Here is a 16,741-nt window from a genome sequence, read left to right as displayed (position 1 = left end):
CCCCGGATGCTTACATCTGTCTATTACCACCATCCCCTTTGCAGATACAATTGCTGCACGGCGACTGAATCTCTCATCCTTTACATAAAATTGAATGCGCACGAAAGTGCAAACTGGTTAACAGTCAGAATTAAGAACAGCAAGGGAACAAATATTTTAATCCATGCTTTTCTTTTTTTGGGATAATTTATCAATAAAGACTTGTGACACACGAGTTAATGCAGGTTTTATATATATATTCCCCAAAAATCAGTTAAAAAGTATTTATTACCATTCTTAAGATAGTTTATTATTTTATAAAATAATGAAAAATATGATTTATGTTGAAATAAAAGGTTTTCTTTTGTTTAGCAAAAGATAAGAAAGATGAAAACTATTATTATTAATTGGTTTGGCATTTAACAAAATAGTATTCTCACTTTATGAAGAAAATCTTTTAAACTGTGTCACAATTGCCTCGTGATATTTTGAAATCTTAAAAAAAAGACATGTTCAATGATAAAATTAAGAGATATTTATAAAAACTTTCTATAGTTTAATTTAATTTCACTCTTTCTGTGCTTTAATAAATTACTTTATTTTCTGGATAAAACAAATCAAATAAAATGCATTATTAAGGATATAAACTATAGGATGAAATGTATAAATTATGAAAGTGTAGAAAGAAAATGCAATTCAAATCAAACTATAGGAGAGTTTTTATAATTATTTCTAAAATTAATCACGATTTTGTATATGATTAATTATGTTTAAGAAAATCGATTCATGCCCGTGCAAACGCACATGTCAAAATGGTCAGTACATATATAAAGACGCAGGGCTCCCGCACTAGAACATTTATCCCGACATGATAAAAATAAAACACAAGAAGAAAACTCGGCCGATCACGCGAGCAACCTTAAGAAAATGCTCTGAGCTCAAAGCAGGAAAAAAGACAACAAATCGAACAAAAGAGATACAAGTCATGCACATCAATAACTAATATTTTATTTGATATTACAATATAACCATACTTTAAAAAAATATATTTTTTTTAGTTTTAAATTATTATTTTTAATATATATATATATATATATATATATATTATTTTAATACATTTCTAAAAATAAAAATACTTTAAGAAAACAAGATTTATTTCACTCTAAAAAAACAATAACATGCTTAGCAAAGTCAAATGTCTTTTGAGTCCACAAACCACAATTGGGGCATCACAGTTTTCTCAAAATCTCTCAGCTCCTGCAAAGCCAGACAGCATTTGATTCCCAAAAACTGACTAGATAAGATCCACTCATATTGAATCATGTATCTACTAGACTACTTCTAAGTATCACACGAGATTTCAGATGATCAAAAACTCTGGCAGTTATTCCAAAAATCTGATGGCCGAAATGTGCTAATCCAACCTAAATTGACAATCAAGCTTTTCAGTATCTCTCTCCAAACCGGAAGAACACTGAACCATTGCCAGTGTTATGATCAACAGCATACTCAGCTCGAACTAAACCCAGCTTGACACCAACTCCATAAGATGAACCATGACCCATTCGCCTGTAGACCTCTGTTGGGTTCCCCTTCACATCCTTAGAAGTTCCTAGATCGCTGCCATGCTCTGCAAATGCATAAACATGCGTATTTCTCACAGGTATGCGTATCTCCGCTCCGAGCTGGAAGCAACATTGAAAAGAGGGATCAGATAGCTGACAGCAAGTCCAAATCTATGGATTGCGGGAACAATCATATTTTACCATCTGCAAACAATTAGTTCTTGCAAGGGTTCCATTTTCAGAAGAAACATCAATTAAGAACAAGATAGAACACAGTTCATCTTGATCCTAGGTAAAATGTTGTCTCCAGTAAAACTTACCTCAAGAATGTTTCTGGCTGCTCCCAGCTCACCCATATTGTAACCCCTCACAGAATAAGGTCCCCCGAGAGTAAAAGCATCATAACTTGGAAGGTCTCCAACACAACCACCATAATGGCCATTTAGTACTAGTACAGGTGGTGGTGGTTTCCCAGCACCTTCCTCCACCTCCTTCAACTGGATAAATCGGGTCAATGTCAGCTGGTGACGGTTGAAGAATGGAAACTTGCTGCCGATGCCAAGGCCTTGGTCCACCTGCATTTCATACGTAAAATATGTAGGTTACCCAGGCAGTGAAGAGTTAACATATGAAAATCACAGGAATGAGAGTAGCCGAATGTTCTTGTACAGGAGGAAAAACCTAGTGCTCATTGTCAGCCCCAAATTTGCATGAGCCCCAATGATTAAATCAAACCATACAACATCCACCAAACTCACAAACCAAGCAAGGAGGCTCTTAAAAACAAGAAATAAGGGTCTATGGCAACTCAAACAACCAGGTCTGGTTTGTTCTCAACCAATCCTAGAAAGAAAATGGAATCGTCCTTCAACTAATCAGATCATCGGATCAGCTAATTTCTGATCAGAAAAAAAGTGACCTAACTATGAAATTTAAAAACTGGCTCCACCATTCACAATCGTACTGCTGTGGTTCCCAAAACAACCCATAAATTAACAAAAGATTTTCTGACCTGGAATACGTTCCTATCACCAACTACAGCTCCATTTACAAACTTGGTGTTGTCACGCGTGATGTTGGCCTGTAAGAATGCCATCCGGTCAACGCCAGTGCCACTGAGAGTTGTTGGAGGTCCATCTGCACTAATTCCTCCACTTGGCAATACTCTTTGACCATTTGAAGAGATATGGCTACTTTCATCGCTTGTTGTTATCTCTTCCATCACAATCCCATAGGTGAATTTGCTCTGACGGGTAAAATTCTGTTCCACACATAATATATATCCACTCATTAGGAAATCATTTTATTGAATTTAAAGATGTTTTTGAGCACCTAGATTTGGACACAGGAGAACATTCACCTCTGTAATGTTAGCTTTCATGCCAGTCCGGTCAACCCATATCGGAGGGACTTCATCCACTCCTGGCCCACCAGTAAAGACTGGACTTAGTTTCCGGATGTTGAAGCAGCTTGCACGGAGAGTTTGGTTTCGTGAACTATATACACCATCCAAATATGGATGAACATACTCAAGCTTAAAAGACAGATCCTCCTGAGGAAACTCCATGGACATGTCAGTAATGAAATCTCACATAAATTGGTAACAAACCATTTCAGTAATGAAATCTCACATAAATTGGTAACAAACCATTCCTGAAAATTATTGAGAAAAGGAAATGTATATTCAGGAGAAATTACCTGAGCCGAAAAGAAATTGCTGGTGGTTATAGAACCAAGAATGGACCGATTCAACCCTTTGATATTCCGATGTTCAAAGGAAACAGTTCCACCAGGCTGGAATGAAGCCTGAAGAGGAGGGATATGGCATTAAATAGGAATTTTGGCATTTAAGATTTATAACCCTAATAACTACAAGCAAATTCAAATTGCATAACTGGATATACATACTAATGTGGGACGTCCTCCACGTCCAGGAACAATGCTCCACTCTGTACTGACTTCAGCCGATTTAGGCTCCAATTCTTTAAGCTTGATCTCAACAATGATTCCTCCCTCATTCTTCTCATCTGGCCTTGGATTGACTTCAATGTTTGAAAACAAGGCTAGGGAGTTGATATTCCTCAGAGCTTGTTTCCCAGCTTCAATGTTAAAAACTTGACCTTGTCGAAGCTGTTGTTACCAATTAAAAAACACAAAATAAATCAACCTAAAAAATGAACAATTAGCAAAAGTTCATTATATTAAAAAGTCAGCAGTATAAAAAAGGAGGCATTGTCAATGGAGGGGCAGCATTATGATAGACCATCCTTTATCTATTTCACCAAACACTGTCATTAAGTATTTGTAACATGGCTGGTAATGCAGTAAAGCACAAAGAGCATGAATTCTAGAGTTTCTATGTGTGAGGATCACAATAGATTGTTGAAGAGTTATTCATCAAATGAAAATAGAATTTAAGAATCTGTCTTTTCATGTCTTTTGTCCATAATATGGAGAAATTTTTTAGAGGAGAGCAGATTGATGAAGATTTATACATGAAAGATGCATGCTTATTATTTCAATTCTACAGAAAGCAGCAGCAATCTTGTCTGTTCACAATTTACTAGTATTCAGAGACCTTTACTGCTCAACAAAGAAAAAAATAACTAATCTAGAACTACAGCTTAAATTGTGCCCTAAACTCAATGAAGCATCCACATGCACAGACAATCAATCGGCACCTAGCTAACATACAGAGGCAACACAAAAAACAAGTTCAAAGCCCATTTCCATTCACCTGTTTGGGCAACTCTCTCTTGACAACAGGAAGTTGTGTGTGCCCTTCAACAACGTTCCCCAACTTATCCAGATACTGAATAACCAATTGAGTAACATCCCCTTCCACAACCTCACAAACCACCTCCTTAGTATTCAAATTCCCAAAATTAACAACTTGAGCACAAGCATACCCCTCGTCATGATACCATTTCTGCACTCTATCCCTAATCTTCTGCAACAACCGTGCACTAACCTTTCCCTGCTCCCTCAACATCTGCAAAACCTCCCTATGTACCTGCGTAGGCAGCAAACACGGCCTTGCCCTCTCAATCCTCCTCCTATAATCCTTCTCCTGACTCCTATAATACTCCAACTTCTCCTTATCAGTCATATCTGAATCCATTTCGATCGGTTTCGATTGCTGCATTAATCCAACATTAATGCACCTAAACTTATCAGCTGATTGCCATGTGCTTTCAGTGAAGGAAATTGTAATCCCTATAGTTCCATCAGGATTTGTCTTTCCTTCCATGTCCACTTTCTCGAACATTCCGCAAGTAGCTAGACTTTCAAGTTCCTTTTGTAACTGAGCTTTCGTGTACACTCCGCCTGGACGGAGCGAAACCATCTCGAAAAACGAGTCTTCCGTGCCTACAGTAGTCCATCTTCGCCGGTCGAAGAACAGAATTTCCGATAGTTTGTATTTTTTGAAACCGCTAAGCTTGTTTAATTGAACAACAATGTTGGCTGGCAATCCGTGTGAGTCCCAATCTTCCGATTGTGACTCATCGGCATTCGCCGGCGCTTCAAAAAACAGCTTCTTCCAGAAATCTCCTCCGGCTCCTCCGTCCCCGCCACCTCCTCCTCCTCCTCCTTTTCCGCCTCCACAATTGCCTCCACCGCCGCTGTCGTTGACGGGGGTGAGGCGGAAAAAGATACTGGCGGCAGCGGCGGTGCCGGAGAACGTGAGGGCTTTAAGGAGGGAATTTTGGATTTTTGGTTGTTTGGAGTTGGAGTTGGAGTTGGAGTTGGAGTGGGGTTTAGGGTTTAGTGGTGAAGGGGAAGAAGTAGGGGAAAAGAGATCGCATTTGATGGAGGAAGAGCGTGGATTGAAGCTGGCGCTTTGCTTTCTGCGGGAGGAGAGGATGGCTGTGTTGGGAAGGAGGTTGCTGGATGCGGTGAAGGACATGGTTTTTGGAGGGGGGGGGGGGGGGGGGATGACTGCTATCTAAGTAGATAGATATAGATAGCTCAACTCATCAAGCAAAGTGTTCACTTGTGTGTGTGTTTTTTTTTTAATTAAGTTCATAGGGTTGGTTTTGGTTCTGTAGGAGAAATGAAAGGGGAAAAAAAAGGAAATATCGATCTAGCCCTTATAAATTGCATTGGAAACTAATTTGACTTCATTGTCTAAGCTTCAATCTGGATTATAATCTTCAATTTAATAAACACTCAAATAATTCTACAATTGAATGTTTTATCCAAATATCTGCTCTAACAAAATCTCATGTATGCCATAAAACACAACAACCCCTAGGCATTTTGAAAACCTCAAATCATAAACCCTAATCATTTTGCATAAAAAATTTAGCAGTGTGTTTTTCTATGTCTTTAGAATTTTTTTTTTATTATTATTAACATGAATGTTCACGTTAATTTATATATACCGATCTTGAAGTTAATAATCATACAAATCTCCAGTAGTTTTGAAGTTTATGGAACTCGAACTAGTAACTTTAAAAACAAATCCAGAATATAAGCAGTTAAATTATACTCCTCCGATTATGTTATTAGAATCTCCAGTTTATATATTGTTGCTGGTTAGTCCATTACTGTTTATTTTGTCGCATGAGATAATTCTAATGCGTATATTTGGCTAGATTATGCATCAACTTGTATATTTTTTTTAGTTGTTGTTGATCTTAATTATGATTTTGTACTTTTTCGCTTGAAAAAAAGAGAATAAAAAGATCTGAATTATGAAAATTTAAGCATTACAAATGCAGGAGTTTGGATTATGCAAATGAAATGTCCGGTGAAAGAGCCTGAAAGGGATGAAATACCATTTACCAAGTTTTAATTTTTTTTTTAGCAAAGTTATAATATTATTTTAATAACAAAGTTGTACTATTAGTATTAGAATAGCTCTTTAGTTATTAAATAAAAAATAGTAGCAATCATGTAAATAATCAAATATTTATTATTGATTTTTTTAAAAAATATTAAATGTTAAAGTGTGTATAAATTTCAGGATATAAAATATAATTTCTTAAAATACAATGATAAAATAAATGAGATCAAACCTTAATTATTATTATTATATATATATATATATATAATTATCCCTTAAAAATAAAAATAATTGATTTTTTCAAAACCAAGCCTATCCCTTGAATTTAGTATGAATTAGTTCGTAACCATTACTAACATGGAAAAAATCTTTTATTTTTTAGGAGAATATGATTTTATTTGTGATAATAATAATAATAAATCTTTCTGTAACCACATCGTGGGAGACTGAATATAGATATTTTTTTTCATTCAATTGGCTGTGCTTTACATCTCATCAATAATCAGTGTAGGGATTTTCAAAATTGTTTTAAAATATAAAATTTAGTTATGTTTGTTTTTGTATTTGTACTTTGGTTTAAGTGTGTTTTAAAAATGCTTTTAGCTTTAAAAAACATAAAATTAAGTTTTTAAATGTTTCTTTGACGTATTAATATAAAAAATATTTTAATATATTTTTTTTCAAAAAATATATTTAAGAAACATCCTATACTAAGAGTTTATTAGTCAATGCGGTTTTTGATTTGTTAGTAAAAAAAGAAGGAAACATGTGGCTTTTCGCTATTTTGGAAAAAGTTGGGGTAAATTGAACAAGAAAATGAATTACAGGGGGCGAGATTTTTCGAAACAAAACAAAGAGGGCAAAATAGGGGTTTTGTATTTTGAAAAGAGGTCTTTTATCGTTCTTATTATCAAGTGAGAGGAGGAAGTGGAGTTGAGCCGCTTGCTCGCAAAGGCAGAGGAGGAAATCGAAAATGGGACGCGCTATTCTGTCACACTTTCTCATCCTTTCAAACCCCGCTCCTCTACTATCCTCTTCTTCAATGTACTCCCTCTCTCTACGCTCTATATTTCATGCAGTTACTTTGTTGCGTATTTATATAGTATGTCGCCTCTCTACTCGCACATTCACTCCCTCTCCGATTTCAGTTCAAAATTGAATGGTTTTGCAAGTAAAAGTGTGCGAATTCGACAAAATTCAAAATACAGCAACGGTTTCCGCTGCTACCGCGACGTCTCGCACTCTCAACAAACTTCTCCTGAGAACTCTCCAACCTCTGTGACTGTGAAGTAATATATGACTCGAATTATCGCCTTTTTGTTTTGCTAGCTCGGAGCTATAAGCTTTTTTTTTAATTTAATTACTTGATTTTTTTTTGTTGACAGGAAGAGGATAGTGTCTGGAGTGCAACCAACAGGATCTGTTCACCTAGGGAATTATCTTGGTGCCATTAAGAACTGGATTGCTCTTCAGGTTCTTTTTTGGCTTCTATTTCTTTTCCTTCAAAAAAAAAAAAAACCTGACTCAGTTTCTTGACATGATTTGCTATAACTGTTGCAGAATACATACGAGACTCTCTTCTTCATAGTAGACCTCCACGCGGTATGTAGTTTCCAAACTTCATACTCATAGTAATTTTAGATTTCATAGATTCGATGTAGTGCAACTGAGCTGAAGGAAGAATTTTTATGCTCTTTTGGTTGATGTCTAAAAATTAGGAAAATTTGCTTAGATTTCTACATTGCTTTAGTCCTATTTGTTTAGCATTCTTTTTAATAAGTTTTTGAATTTCCATTGATTAGCCTTGCAGTTTTTATAATGTTAGGACTTATGCACTTATTGGCTATGTGAGAAACTTGTCGATGCTTTTTTATTTTTTTTTAATATTAAGATACTTATAGTAGGGGATAGCCTGCCTGCTTTCGTTGCCCAAATCAAATCATAAATAGATAAATGTGAAACTTAAGGTACCTATTGGTGTGAAGGGGTTGGAGAGTTCAATCTGGGGAGAAAGCTGGTGAAGAGAGGGATCGTTTGATTTAACCAATTAGAGAGGGAGAATAGTTATCCCAAGCCAATCTTGGGAAATGGTTCTTGGTGTCATGTTATTTAATGATCAAAATTTACACTCTCATGTAGGGTTAGTGCTAGTGACATTTATGTTTTTGGCATATTTGATAGAATGATGTTGCCTCACTCTGAATTTGGGAGCCATTTATTTCTATATATTTTCAAGTTGAAACTCTTGTGTTTGCTCAACTTTAAAGAATCACCTTCTTGATAAACATGTAGAGCACATGCGGCGCATACATACATTTAAACAATACTTTTGCCTGTCATGTTTTTGGATTGTGTTTCTGTGGCAGGGGGTTGGGGGAGAGAGATTCTTTCAATGAAACAGTAATGCAGCATAAGTAATTCTAGGGAGTTATGTTCTTTGTTTCAATGTATGGGAATGGAAAAAGGGTTTGCCATCCCCTCTTTTTGGCAAGAGAGTAAAATGGGACGTATAATTAGTTAAGTATGACTATATCCTTCAGGGTGGATAATAATAAGGATACCATGAAAAGAACAAGTTTATACATCAAATTCTCTTACCTACTCCACACCCAAATTTGTGATGCTGAGATCTTTTATTTTGGAAGGAGTAAAAGGTTAAATTCCCTCCAAAACTCTCATATCTCTATCCCATTCTCAAAAAAGAAAACGTTTCCTAATGAGTTTTAAAGGTTCATCCTCTTCTCTTTTCTTGATATCTCTCCCATTATAACAGTGTTAATTTGGTCAAACCAAATATTCCCTGTTCTTTTTCCTAATTATGATTTTGAGGAAAAAAGTAGAAAGTGTTGTTACTGCTCCTAGACGGAACATCTGGATGTTCCCTTTTTCTCTTTTTGTCGAGGAGCAGGTTGGGTTAATTGATTGATATTACTGTGTTCTCATGCTCCCCTGGAATTAAGGTTTGAATTTCATAGATGATGGACCTTTACCATGAATCTGTTTATAAGAGGACTCTTTCCACAGATCTGTCTTTATGCTGAATCTTAACTAATTTAAAACAATATCAGTGCTATACAAAATTGGGTGCCCGACTAATCTGTTGTAAGCAAAAATTTGAGCGACATGCTTATTATTAAAAGCACCACAATGAGGAACCTGATGCATCCTTGACTTTTTTCTGAGAAACTGTGTGAAAAGTAGGAGTCTAATGCATCATGTTCATTGGCACTTCACGAAAACAATGAGCATGTTCTTTTACTTGAGAGGGGTGGAGATGTGAATTCTAACCTGATTTTCTTGTTTATGCCTTGATTCATGCTTGGTGGGGTTCTGTTTCCTGGGGACCACATATCCTTGATCTTTTAAATTTCACATAATTTTTTCTTGTTCTTATACAACATAATTGGGCAATTCTTAACTGTCACAGATTTTCTGTTGAACTTCCAGATTACACTACCATATGATACAAAAGAATTGTCTAAGGCAACAAGGGATACAGCAGCAATTTATTTGGCTTGTGGTATAGATGCTTCAAAGGTCTTGCAGCTATTGATCCTTGATAATGCTGCTTACTCAGTAGTTTGAGTAGATATTTGGCATTAATGTTTATTAAATTAGTCTGATTACTCTAATATACATGCAGGCTTCCGTATTTGTACAGTCTCATGTTCATGCACATGTAGAGCTTATGTGGCTTTTAAGTTCTGCCACACCAATTGGTTGGCTTAACAGAATGATCCAGTTTAAAGAGAAATCCCGTAAGGCGGTGGGTGTGTAGCTCAATATTAACACTTGATATCCTGTTGCTTGAGCAGCTTTTCCCATTCATATTGAGTTCTATGGAATATTTTCTTTGGTTATACCATGTATATCTTATCATTGACATCGGTATTTTCATGCATAAGATAACAGGTTGATGTGCATGGAGTTCTGTGACTTCTGTCCAGCCTGTAAACATATTTTAAAACTGACAGGAATTGAATATGTAAACTGTTTTCTTCCAGCATAAAAAAAGAAGAAAAAAGGTTCATCTAGCATAAAGAACAGTGTTCTGGCAATATCAAAGGATCCTTTCTTTTGGAAAACACAAAACATCTAGTTTTTGTTTAGTGGAGGAAGCCAAAGGGCAATTTTTTTTTTTTTTTGCATATATCTTCTCAAAGCATGTCTAGTTGCATTCTGTATTACCATAGAACAACAATTATCATTACTAACCATCACTGGTGTCGCGCTTCACATTTAGTGTCAGGAGATGTAAGGTCTTCATAGCAGACTCAACATATTTCTCTTACTTTATGCTATTGTTATAACCCTTTCTGCTGTTTAAACTAACTTTATATCATGGTTTTTTCCTCTGCAGGGGGATGAAAATGTCGGGGTTGCTCTTTTGACTTATCCAGTTCTTATGGCTTCTGATATTCTCTTGTATCAGGTGGTTTCCAACATGAGCACATATTTTGTGAAACTTTTATTGTTTAGAAGTTTTATAACAATATCTGGATCCTTTTGTAATTTAGTGTCACAGATAATGAGAAAGTAGGCGGTTGAGGAATTTTCTGATGTGCAATGAGTGTGATATGTTTGATAAGGATTAATTACTGATTATCTCATTCTCTAGTCCTTATTTACCTTTCTGTTTGTGTAAAAATAGTAATCAACCTGAATGCAAAATCCTTATAAATTGCAGCATGCTTCTGCAGTCTGATTTTGTCCCAGTTGGCGAGGATCAGAAGCAACATCTGGAGTTGACCCGTGAACTAGCTGAACGTGTTAATTATTTATATGGAGGAAGGAAGTGGAAAAAATTGGGAGGGTAAAAATTACATCTATATTTAGAACTACAAAATATATCTATGTTTTTGAAAAGACTAGACTATATGTCATCATTTCCTGACTACTTTTGTATTCTGACAACAGGCGAGGAGGTGCTATCTTTAAGGTTGATGCTCGGTTCTGTTTCTTGATTTCTGGTTATCTTACATTTCATGATGAAATAACAAGTGATGAGACAATTTTTCCTTGATAATTTTTCCTATGTAGGTCCCTGAACCACTTATACCACCAGCTGGAGCCCGAGTTATGTCACTAACTGATGGTCTTTCCAAGGTGCTCTACTTATTTTAATTCATGGTTTTGTAGTTTTAAGTTGGCAGGCTCGAGAAATTTATCTTTGCATCAATCAAGGCATTGAATACAGACTTGATTTGTGAGCAAAACACAATTGATATTCTTAGGGGATGGATTTTCTTCTGTTCCTATGCTGTTTTCCATTTCCTTTTCTACTGTCATCATCTGAAGCAATAAATCCATGCAAGGCCTGCATTTACAAAACCCACAGCTTCAAGAGGAAGGGGTGCAAATGCACTTAAGCCACTTTACCACTACCCAAATTCACCAATGGTTGTTTACTAATTAATGGCATTTCATTGTTTGGAAGAAGTGTCTTAACAATTTATTGATAATTATTTTATGTTGGTGCAAAAATTCAAAGTTGTCCTTTGGTTTCTGCCATTACAGAAAAAAATATGATTTGGCATTTAAGTTTCTAATATGGGCAACAGTTTATGCTCTGACCATATAGGCAGAAAGGCAGCAAGTTAATCAAACAAATAACTCGGTAACTTCTTTTCTCTTGTCCATAGAAGAGATTGCACACTTGCTAACATTTTCTTGTGGTTCAATCTTATAGATGTCGAAGTCTGCACCTTCTGACCAGTCTCGAATCAATCTGCTTGATCCAAAAGATGTGAGTTGAGTCAGTGATTTCCTTTACATGTATTTTGCTCTGAACAGTGCGACATTAAATATAAGAAATAATTGCTACTATAAACACTATAAGGTATGATTATAATTTCATTGAGAGCAAGTGATGATTGATATTTTTCTTTGGTGTGGAAATGAAGAATTTTAGCGTCTTGGTCCTGCCAAATTCGATAACTAATTAGCAGGACCTTTCCATAAACTTTGTCTTATCATTAAATCTTGAAAGTGTGGGAGAAATATTAAAACTTCGTTGATTTTGCTCATGTGTCAAAAAGTTGACTTTTAAAATTGGCTTTCCATAAACTGTGTTACCATTAAATCTCAGAGGTACGATGAATGATATTTTGATTATGGTTCTGTGAATTTCATGCTTATAAATTCGAAACTCTTATTGGAAAAAGTGAGTCACTCAACAGCTGCTTTTGTCCTGTAGGTAATAGCAAACAAGATCAAGCGCTGCAAAACTGATTCATTTCCAGCGTTAGTTCTTTATCCATCTAGAAAATTGTGACCGCCTCCCCCCCCCCCCCCCTCTTTTCTATATCTTTTGGTCCAAGAACATTTTCTGGAGCATTGTATCTTAAGCTCCCTCTCATCTTGTGCCTCTGCTTTTCCTTTTGCAATTCACGCAGCCTGGAATTTGACAATCCTGAAAGGCCTGAATGCAACAATCTTCTTTCAGTATATCAGCTTGTTTCAGGCAAGACGAAAGAGGTATTGTAATTCACATCTTATTTACTTTGGTCAATTCCCTTGCTTTATGCTTGTTCATGATTCTCTGACCTTGTGTTTCATGTTCAATCTTTTCATTAATATTGGGATTGAAGAATGTAGGCAACTGTGTTTTGAGGAAATGATTGATCTTGTAATTCTGGGCATTTTTTAGGTCTTATGATATTCCACTCTGACCATGTCTGCTGAACACTGATTGTAGGATGTAGCAAAGGAATGTCAGGGTTTGAATTGGGGCTCATTCAAACCTCTCCTAACAGATGCCTTGATTGAACATCTACATCCCATCCAGGTTTCTACCTCTATATATGCCTTTATCTTTCACTAGGGTCAGGGACAGTTAGCAGATGCTATACTTGTTACACAAGTTGTCTTAGATACTGAAGTGATTATTGTTGTGTAACCGAACATGCCAGTTCCTGTGCAACATGATTGTAGCATATGGCTTTTGATTGAAGTTCATGAAAATCATTTGCTTTCTGATTTGCACCTAGTTTGATCCCCGCTGCCATAGTGTGCCTACACAGATCAGAAAGTCTCTGAAGGCATGCCATGATGTACTTTAGAGAACAGAAAGTATGGAGGAGTCATTTCTCTGCCTTTCTATATTTTATTACAAATATTGTTAGTAATCTACATGTACTGTCCTTCCCTATCCCTGCCACCCTCCTCAGGAGTACTGCTGCACATCTATTTAGTAATACAGTTGATTGCTGCTGCACTTGTATGTGCAGTATCATTGATCATGCCAAACTTGGTTTTGTATGTTGTCCTACACTGAACCTGGGAATTTTCACCTGCTAACAAGTACCTAGAGAAATTTTGGAAAACTGTAGTCTGATAATATGTTGCCTAGTGCCATGTAACTTGCTGGTTGATGAACTTGCATTGATGACTTCTGGAAATAGATAGTTTGATGCCCAACCCGCTAATTGCTTGTAAATCCCTGAAAATGGGTGCCAATTAGTTTATGCTGCCTCTATCAGTTATTGACCTTACTGTTGCATGTTCTGGCACAGTTTGCTTTTTTTATTTTTTTTTTTCACTGACAATTCATATGCAGTTTTTATAAGTAAAATAATCTATTCATATGTGGCTGTTTTTTCCGCCTAATGATGTCATGTTTTATATATTGTCCCATAGAGCATCTATTCATTGCTGTGCAGAGAACCAACTTGGCCTCCACTTTCTCTGTTATAATCATTTATTTTGGTGTCCCCATCATCAGTGAAGTTCTCAACCTTTTCAGGTTCGGTATGAGGAAATACATTCTGATTCGGCTTATCTGGATAGTGTTTTGGAGGAAGGTGCCAGAAAAGCTTCGGAGATTGCTGATGCCACTCTCAAAAATGTATACCAAGCAATGGGATTCCTGCGGAGATAGGCAAGCCCTTTTCAGAAATCTTAAAAATCAACTTCCTTTGCCCATCTTTACATGGAACATAGCCATGAGCATAAACTTGGTGAGGAGATAATTATTGATTTAGCTATTCTTCCTAATAAAGAAAATTTTGGTTGGATAAGTGCTTTGAATATCCTTTAAACTATTTACAGAATTTAAAAACTGTTTCAATTTAATCTCGCTTTTGGGCAACTGACGTGGGAAAAGTCCACATGTTGTGCTTGTATCTATCAAGAAAATTACATTTAATTTTTTACAGTGTCCCAAACCGACAGAAAAATTAATTTTTCTGGGAGTAGATTAACATATGTTTGACGAGAAATTGTCTCTCCAGAATCGCGGTCAGGCCAAATTGTATAGAAAAACTTTTGTTAGTCTGTGAAAACATAAACTTATCTCAACTAACAACTGCTCGATGAATCTAATTATGGTAATTCGTTTATATATCTCGCAGGTGCCTAGGAGGAATGCTCGTGTAGATTTTTGTACTCGGATTGATTAAGGACTCATTCATTCATTGTCTTCTCAAATTCCAGCAGACACCATTGTCATTGGATCTTTAACGACTTCAATGAACAGAGAATTGATTACAACAGCGGGCTAAAGGGTAGATTAACTCAATAAGACGTGAGCTAAAAGGGTATTAGATGAAATGACGGTGGACGAAGACAAGAGTCATGGGTTTTGAAAACTTAAAATTCTTTTTCTTGAGTGATACTCGAACTTGAAACTTTTTCTCGATGGAGGAGGGCAGGAGTGTCTGTTAAATCATAGGCTTATTGACATGGATGTTACCGCTTAGCATATCTTGAATCAGGTACAAATATCTACGAGTGTTCACATGTTTTGGCGATTATTTCTCCTAGTTGAATAACTTGGCGAGGGAAAAAAAACCGCTAGCATGCTCTACATGCATGAGATAAAAAAGAAAAAAGAAGAAAGCGATCAGTGGAAGGAAGGGGATATGTGTCTCGGGAGTCATCCTTTATTATCTAGAGTTGTGTTTCAAATGGTATTTTTTTAAAAGTTGATTATTTTGTTTAAAATTATTTTTATATGTTGATGTTAAAAATGTTTTATTTGTCTAGGCAATCAGCTATCCTAAACACGTTGTGGGCCTCGTTGGTGTTTTGAGCACAGCAGCTCAAAACGCCCCAAAGGCCCAGACGCTTCCGCAGCTGTCAGGATTTGAGAGTGGGATTTACATGATGCCATGCTCGGGGAGAGAAAGATATGTTTACAGAAAGTTTGGAAAGGTTTTTGATAATTTCTTATTATCAGAATGTTTAGAACACCTCCGTTATTTATATAGGATATAAGTCTAAAAAACATTTTTAATAAAGGTAAAATCGCAACACTAATAAAAATAATCCTAATCTAAAATAAATAGTTTTAATTAAAACTCAAAATTCATGTTAGAACTCTACTCAACTTGAAAAATCCTTGGTTCTCATCATTATATCGAAACACTATAACTTAAGCTTAAATAGAATGAAAAGTTAGATTTATTTTTAGTTTAGGGCGGAGTTTCATTTTTTACTCAAGTTTCAGGAGGGCTTTTACATTTTAAACCTTAGTTTCTGTAGTGTTTTATTTGTACTCTTTTTTTTTTTTTTTTTTTGGTATACGCATGTGTATTTAATATTTTAAGAACAACACACACACACCAGGAAATATCTGTATAGATGTTTGGCCACAAGTATAAATACACTTCCTTTCAAGCAAGCTTCCTTGTGGTAATCAGGGGGTATGGTTGCTATAGCAAGCACCCTGTTATGATATATTTAGGAGGACAGCACAGGTCCTGCTTCACCTTTCCTGCCCGAATAAGATTCTTTTCAGCTAAAGCATGATATGCAGCTTTTCTTTAACTTGATCTTAGTTATTCTTCGTTTCCATTAACACCACACTAATTGTGTAGTACACTTCTGTTCCGTTAATCTTTTATTTGTACGGTTTGCTTCGTTCAACCTTTTGGTTTCTTCCTCTTTTCACCAAGTATGGTATCGATATTTTTTCAGGCATTGTTATTGACCTGTTCTATGGGGGAAAGGTTTTGCCACAGTTGCAAGAGGTATGTTCCTTCGTTTGGTTCCTATACTATTGGTGCTAGTTTTGCAGCTCGGTAGCCGATTCTTAAGTTCAGCTTCCAGTCAAATTATCACTCTTATTAATGAAGGCATCGTTTGATAAAAACAAACTTTTTTATGCTGCTTCAATTAGGAGCTAGCATTTTAGTCTCTAATGCCTTAAATTTGGTTTGTATGAAACAATAAATGCACCCATAAGCAGGAATATTTTTTATACACGTATAAAATCTTAAGAAGGGATTTAGAATAGAAAATTCCCCCCCTGTCTCTTAGAAGAACACTGGATTATTTGCCAACGCTAGGATCAAATAATTTTTTTAATATAAAAAAATATATTTAAGCATTGTTAATATTTTTTCTAGTAGAAAAAAAATCTAAACTGTATAAAAATTGATTTGATGTAACTCATTCACCTTATCAA

The 16,741-nt window shown here is 35.8% G+C and overlaps 2 protein-coding genes across 4 annotated transcripts; one reads left to right on the top strand and one right to left on the bottom strand.

Moving 5' to 3' along the window:
- Positions 1-1,115: 1,115 nt before the first annotated feature.
- On the bottom strand, positions 1,116-5,494 carry LOC118054374 (protein TOC75-3, chloroplastic). Its single transcript, XM_035065935.2, has 7 exons — positions 4,282-5,494; positions 3,453-3,674; positions 3,243-3,350; positions 2,905-3,096; positions 2,557-2,805; positions 1,865-2,119; positions 1,116-1,664 (listed from the first exon to the last, which is right to left on the bottom strand). The coding sequence occupies exons 1-7, from the start codon at positions 5,449-5,451 to the stop codon at positions 1,425-1,427; spliced, it is 2,436 nt and encodes an 811-aa protein (XP_034921826.1). The 5' UTR covers positions 5,452-5,494; the 3' UTR covers positions 1,116-1,424.
- Positions 5,495-7,232: 1,738 nt separating this feature from the next.
- On the top strand, positions 7,233-15,276 carry LOC118054373 (tryptophan--tRNA ligase, chloroplastic/mitochondrial). 3 transcript variants are annotated; one of them, XM_035065932.2, is made up of 16 exons: positions 7,233-7,377; positions 7,482-7,622; positions 7,719-7,806; positions 7,894-7,935; positions 9,781-9,870; positions 9,977-10,099; positions 10,694-10,765; positions 11,034-11,146; positions 11,251-11,272; positions 11,374-11,439; positions 12,023-12,079; positions 12,530-12,576; positions 12,729-12,810; positions 13,031-13,120; positions 14,078-14,291; positions 14,685-15,276. In XM_035065932.2, exons 1-15 carry the CDS (start codon positions 7,307-7,309, stop codon positions 14,210-14,212), a joined length of 1,239 nt encoding a protein of 412 aa, XP_034921823.1. In that variant the 5' UTR covers positions 7,233-7,306; the 3' UTR covers positions 14,213-14,291; positions 14,685-15,276. The 3 variants fall into 3 exon arrangements, with proteins under 3 accessions (XP_034921823.1, XP_034921824.1, XP_034921825.1); XM_035065933.2 differs by having other exon boundaries at positions 14,078-14,212; positions 14,685-15,172; XM_035065934.2 differs by lacking the exon at positions 7,233-7,377 and having other exon boundaries at positions 7,438-7,622; positions 14,685-15,172.
- Positions 15,277-16,741: the final 1,465 nt, after the last annotated feature.

Source organism: Populus alba, chromosome 3 (assembly GCF_005239225.2).
Source record: "Populus alba chromosome 3, ASM523922v2, whole genome shotgun sequence".
Lineage (NCBI taxonomy): Eukaryota > Viridiplantae > Streptophyta > Magnoliopsida > Malpighiales > Salicaceae > Populus > Populus alba.
This window is presented reverse-complemented; position numbering and strand designations above follow the sequence as displayed.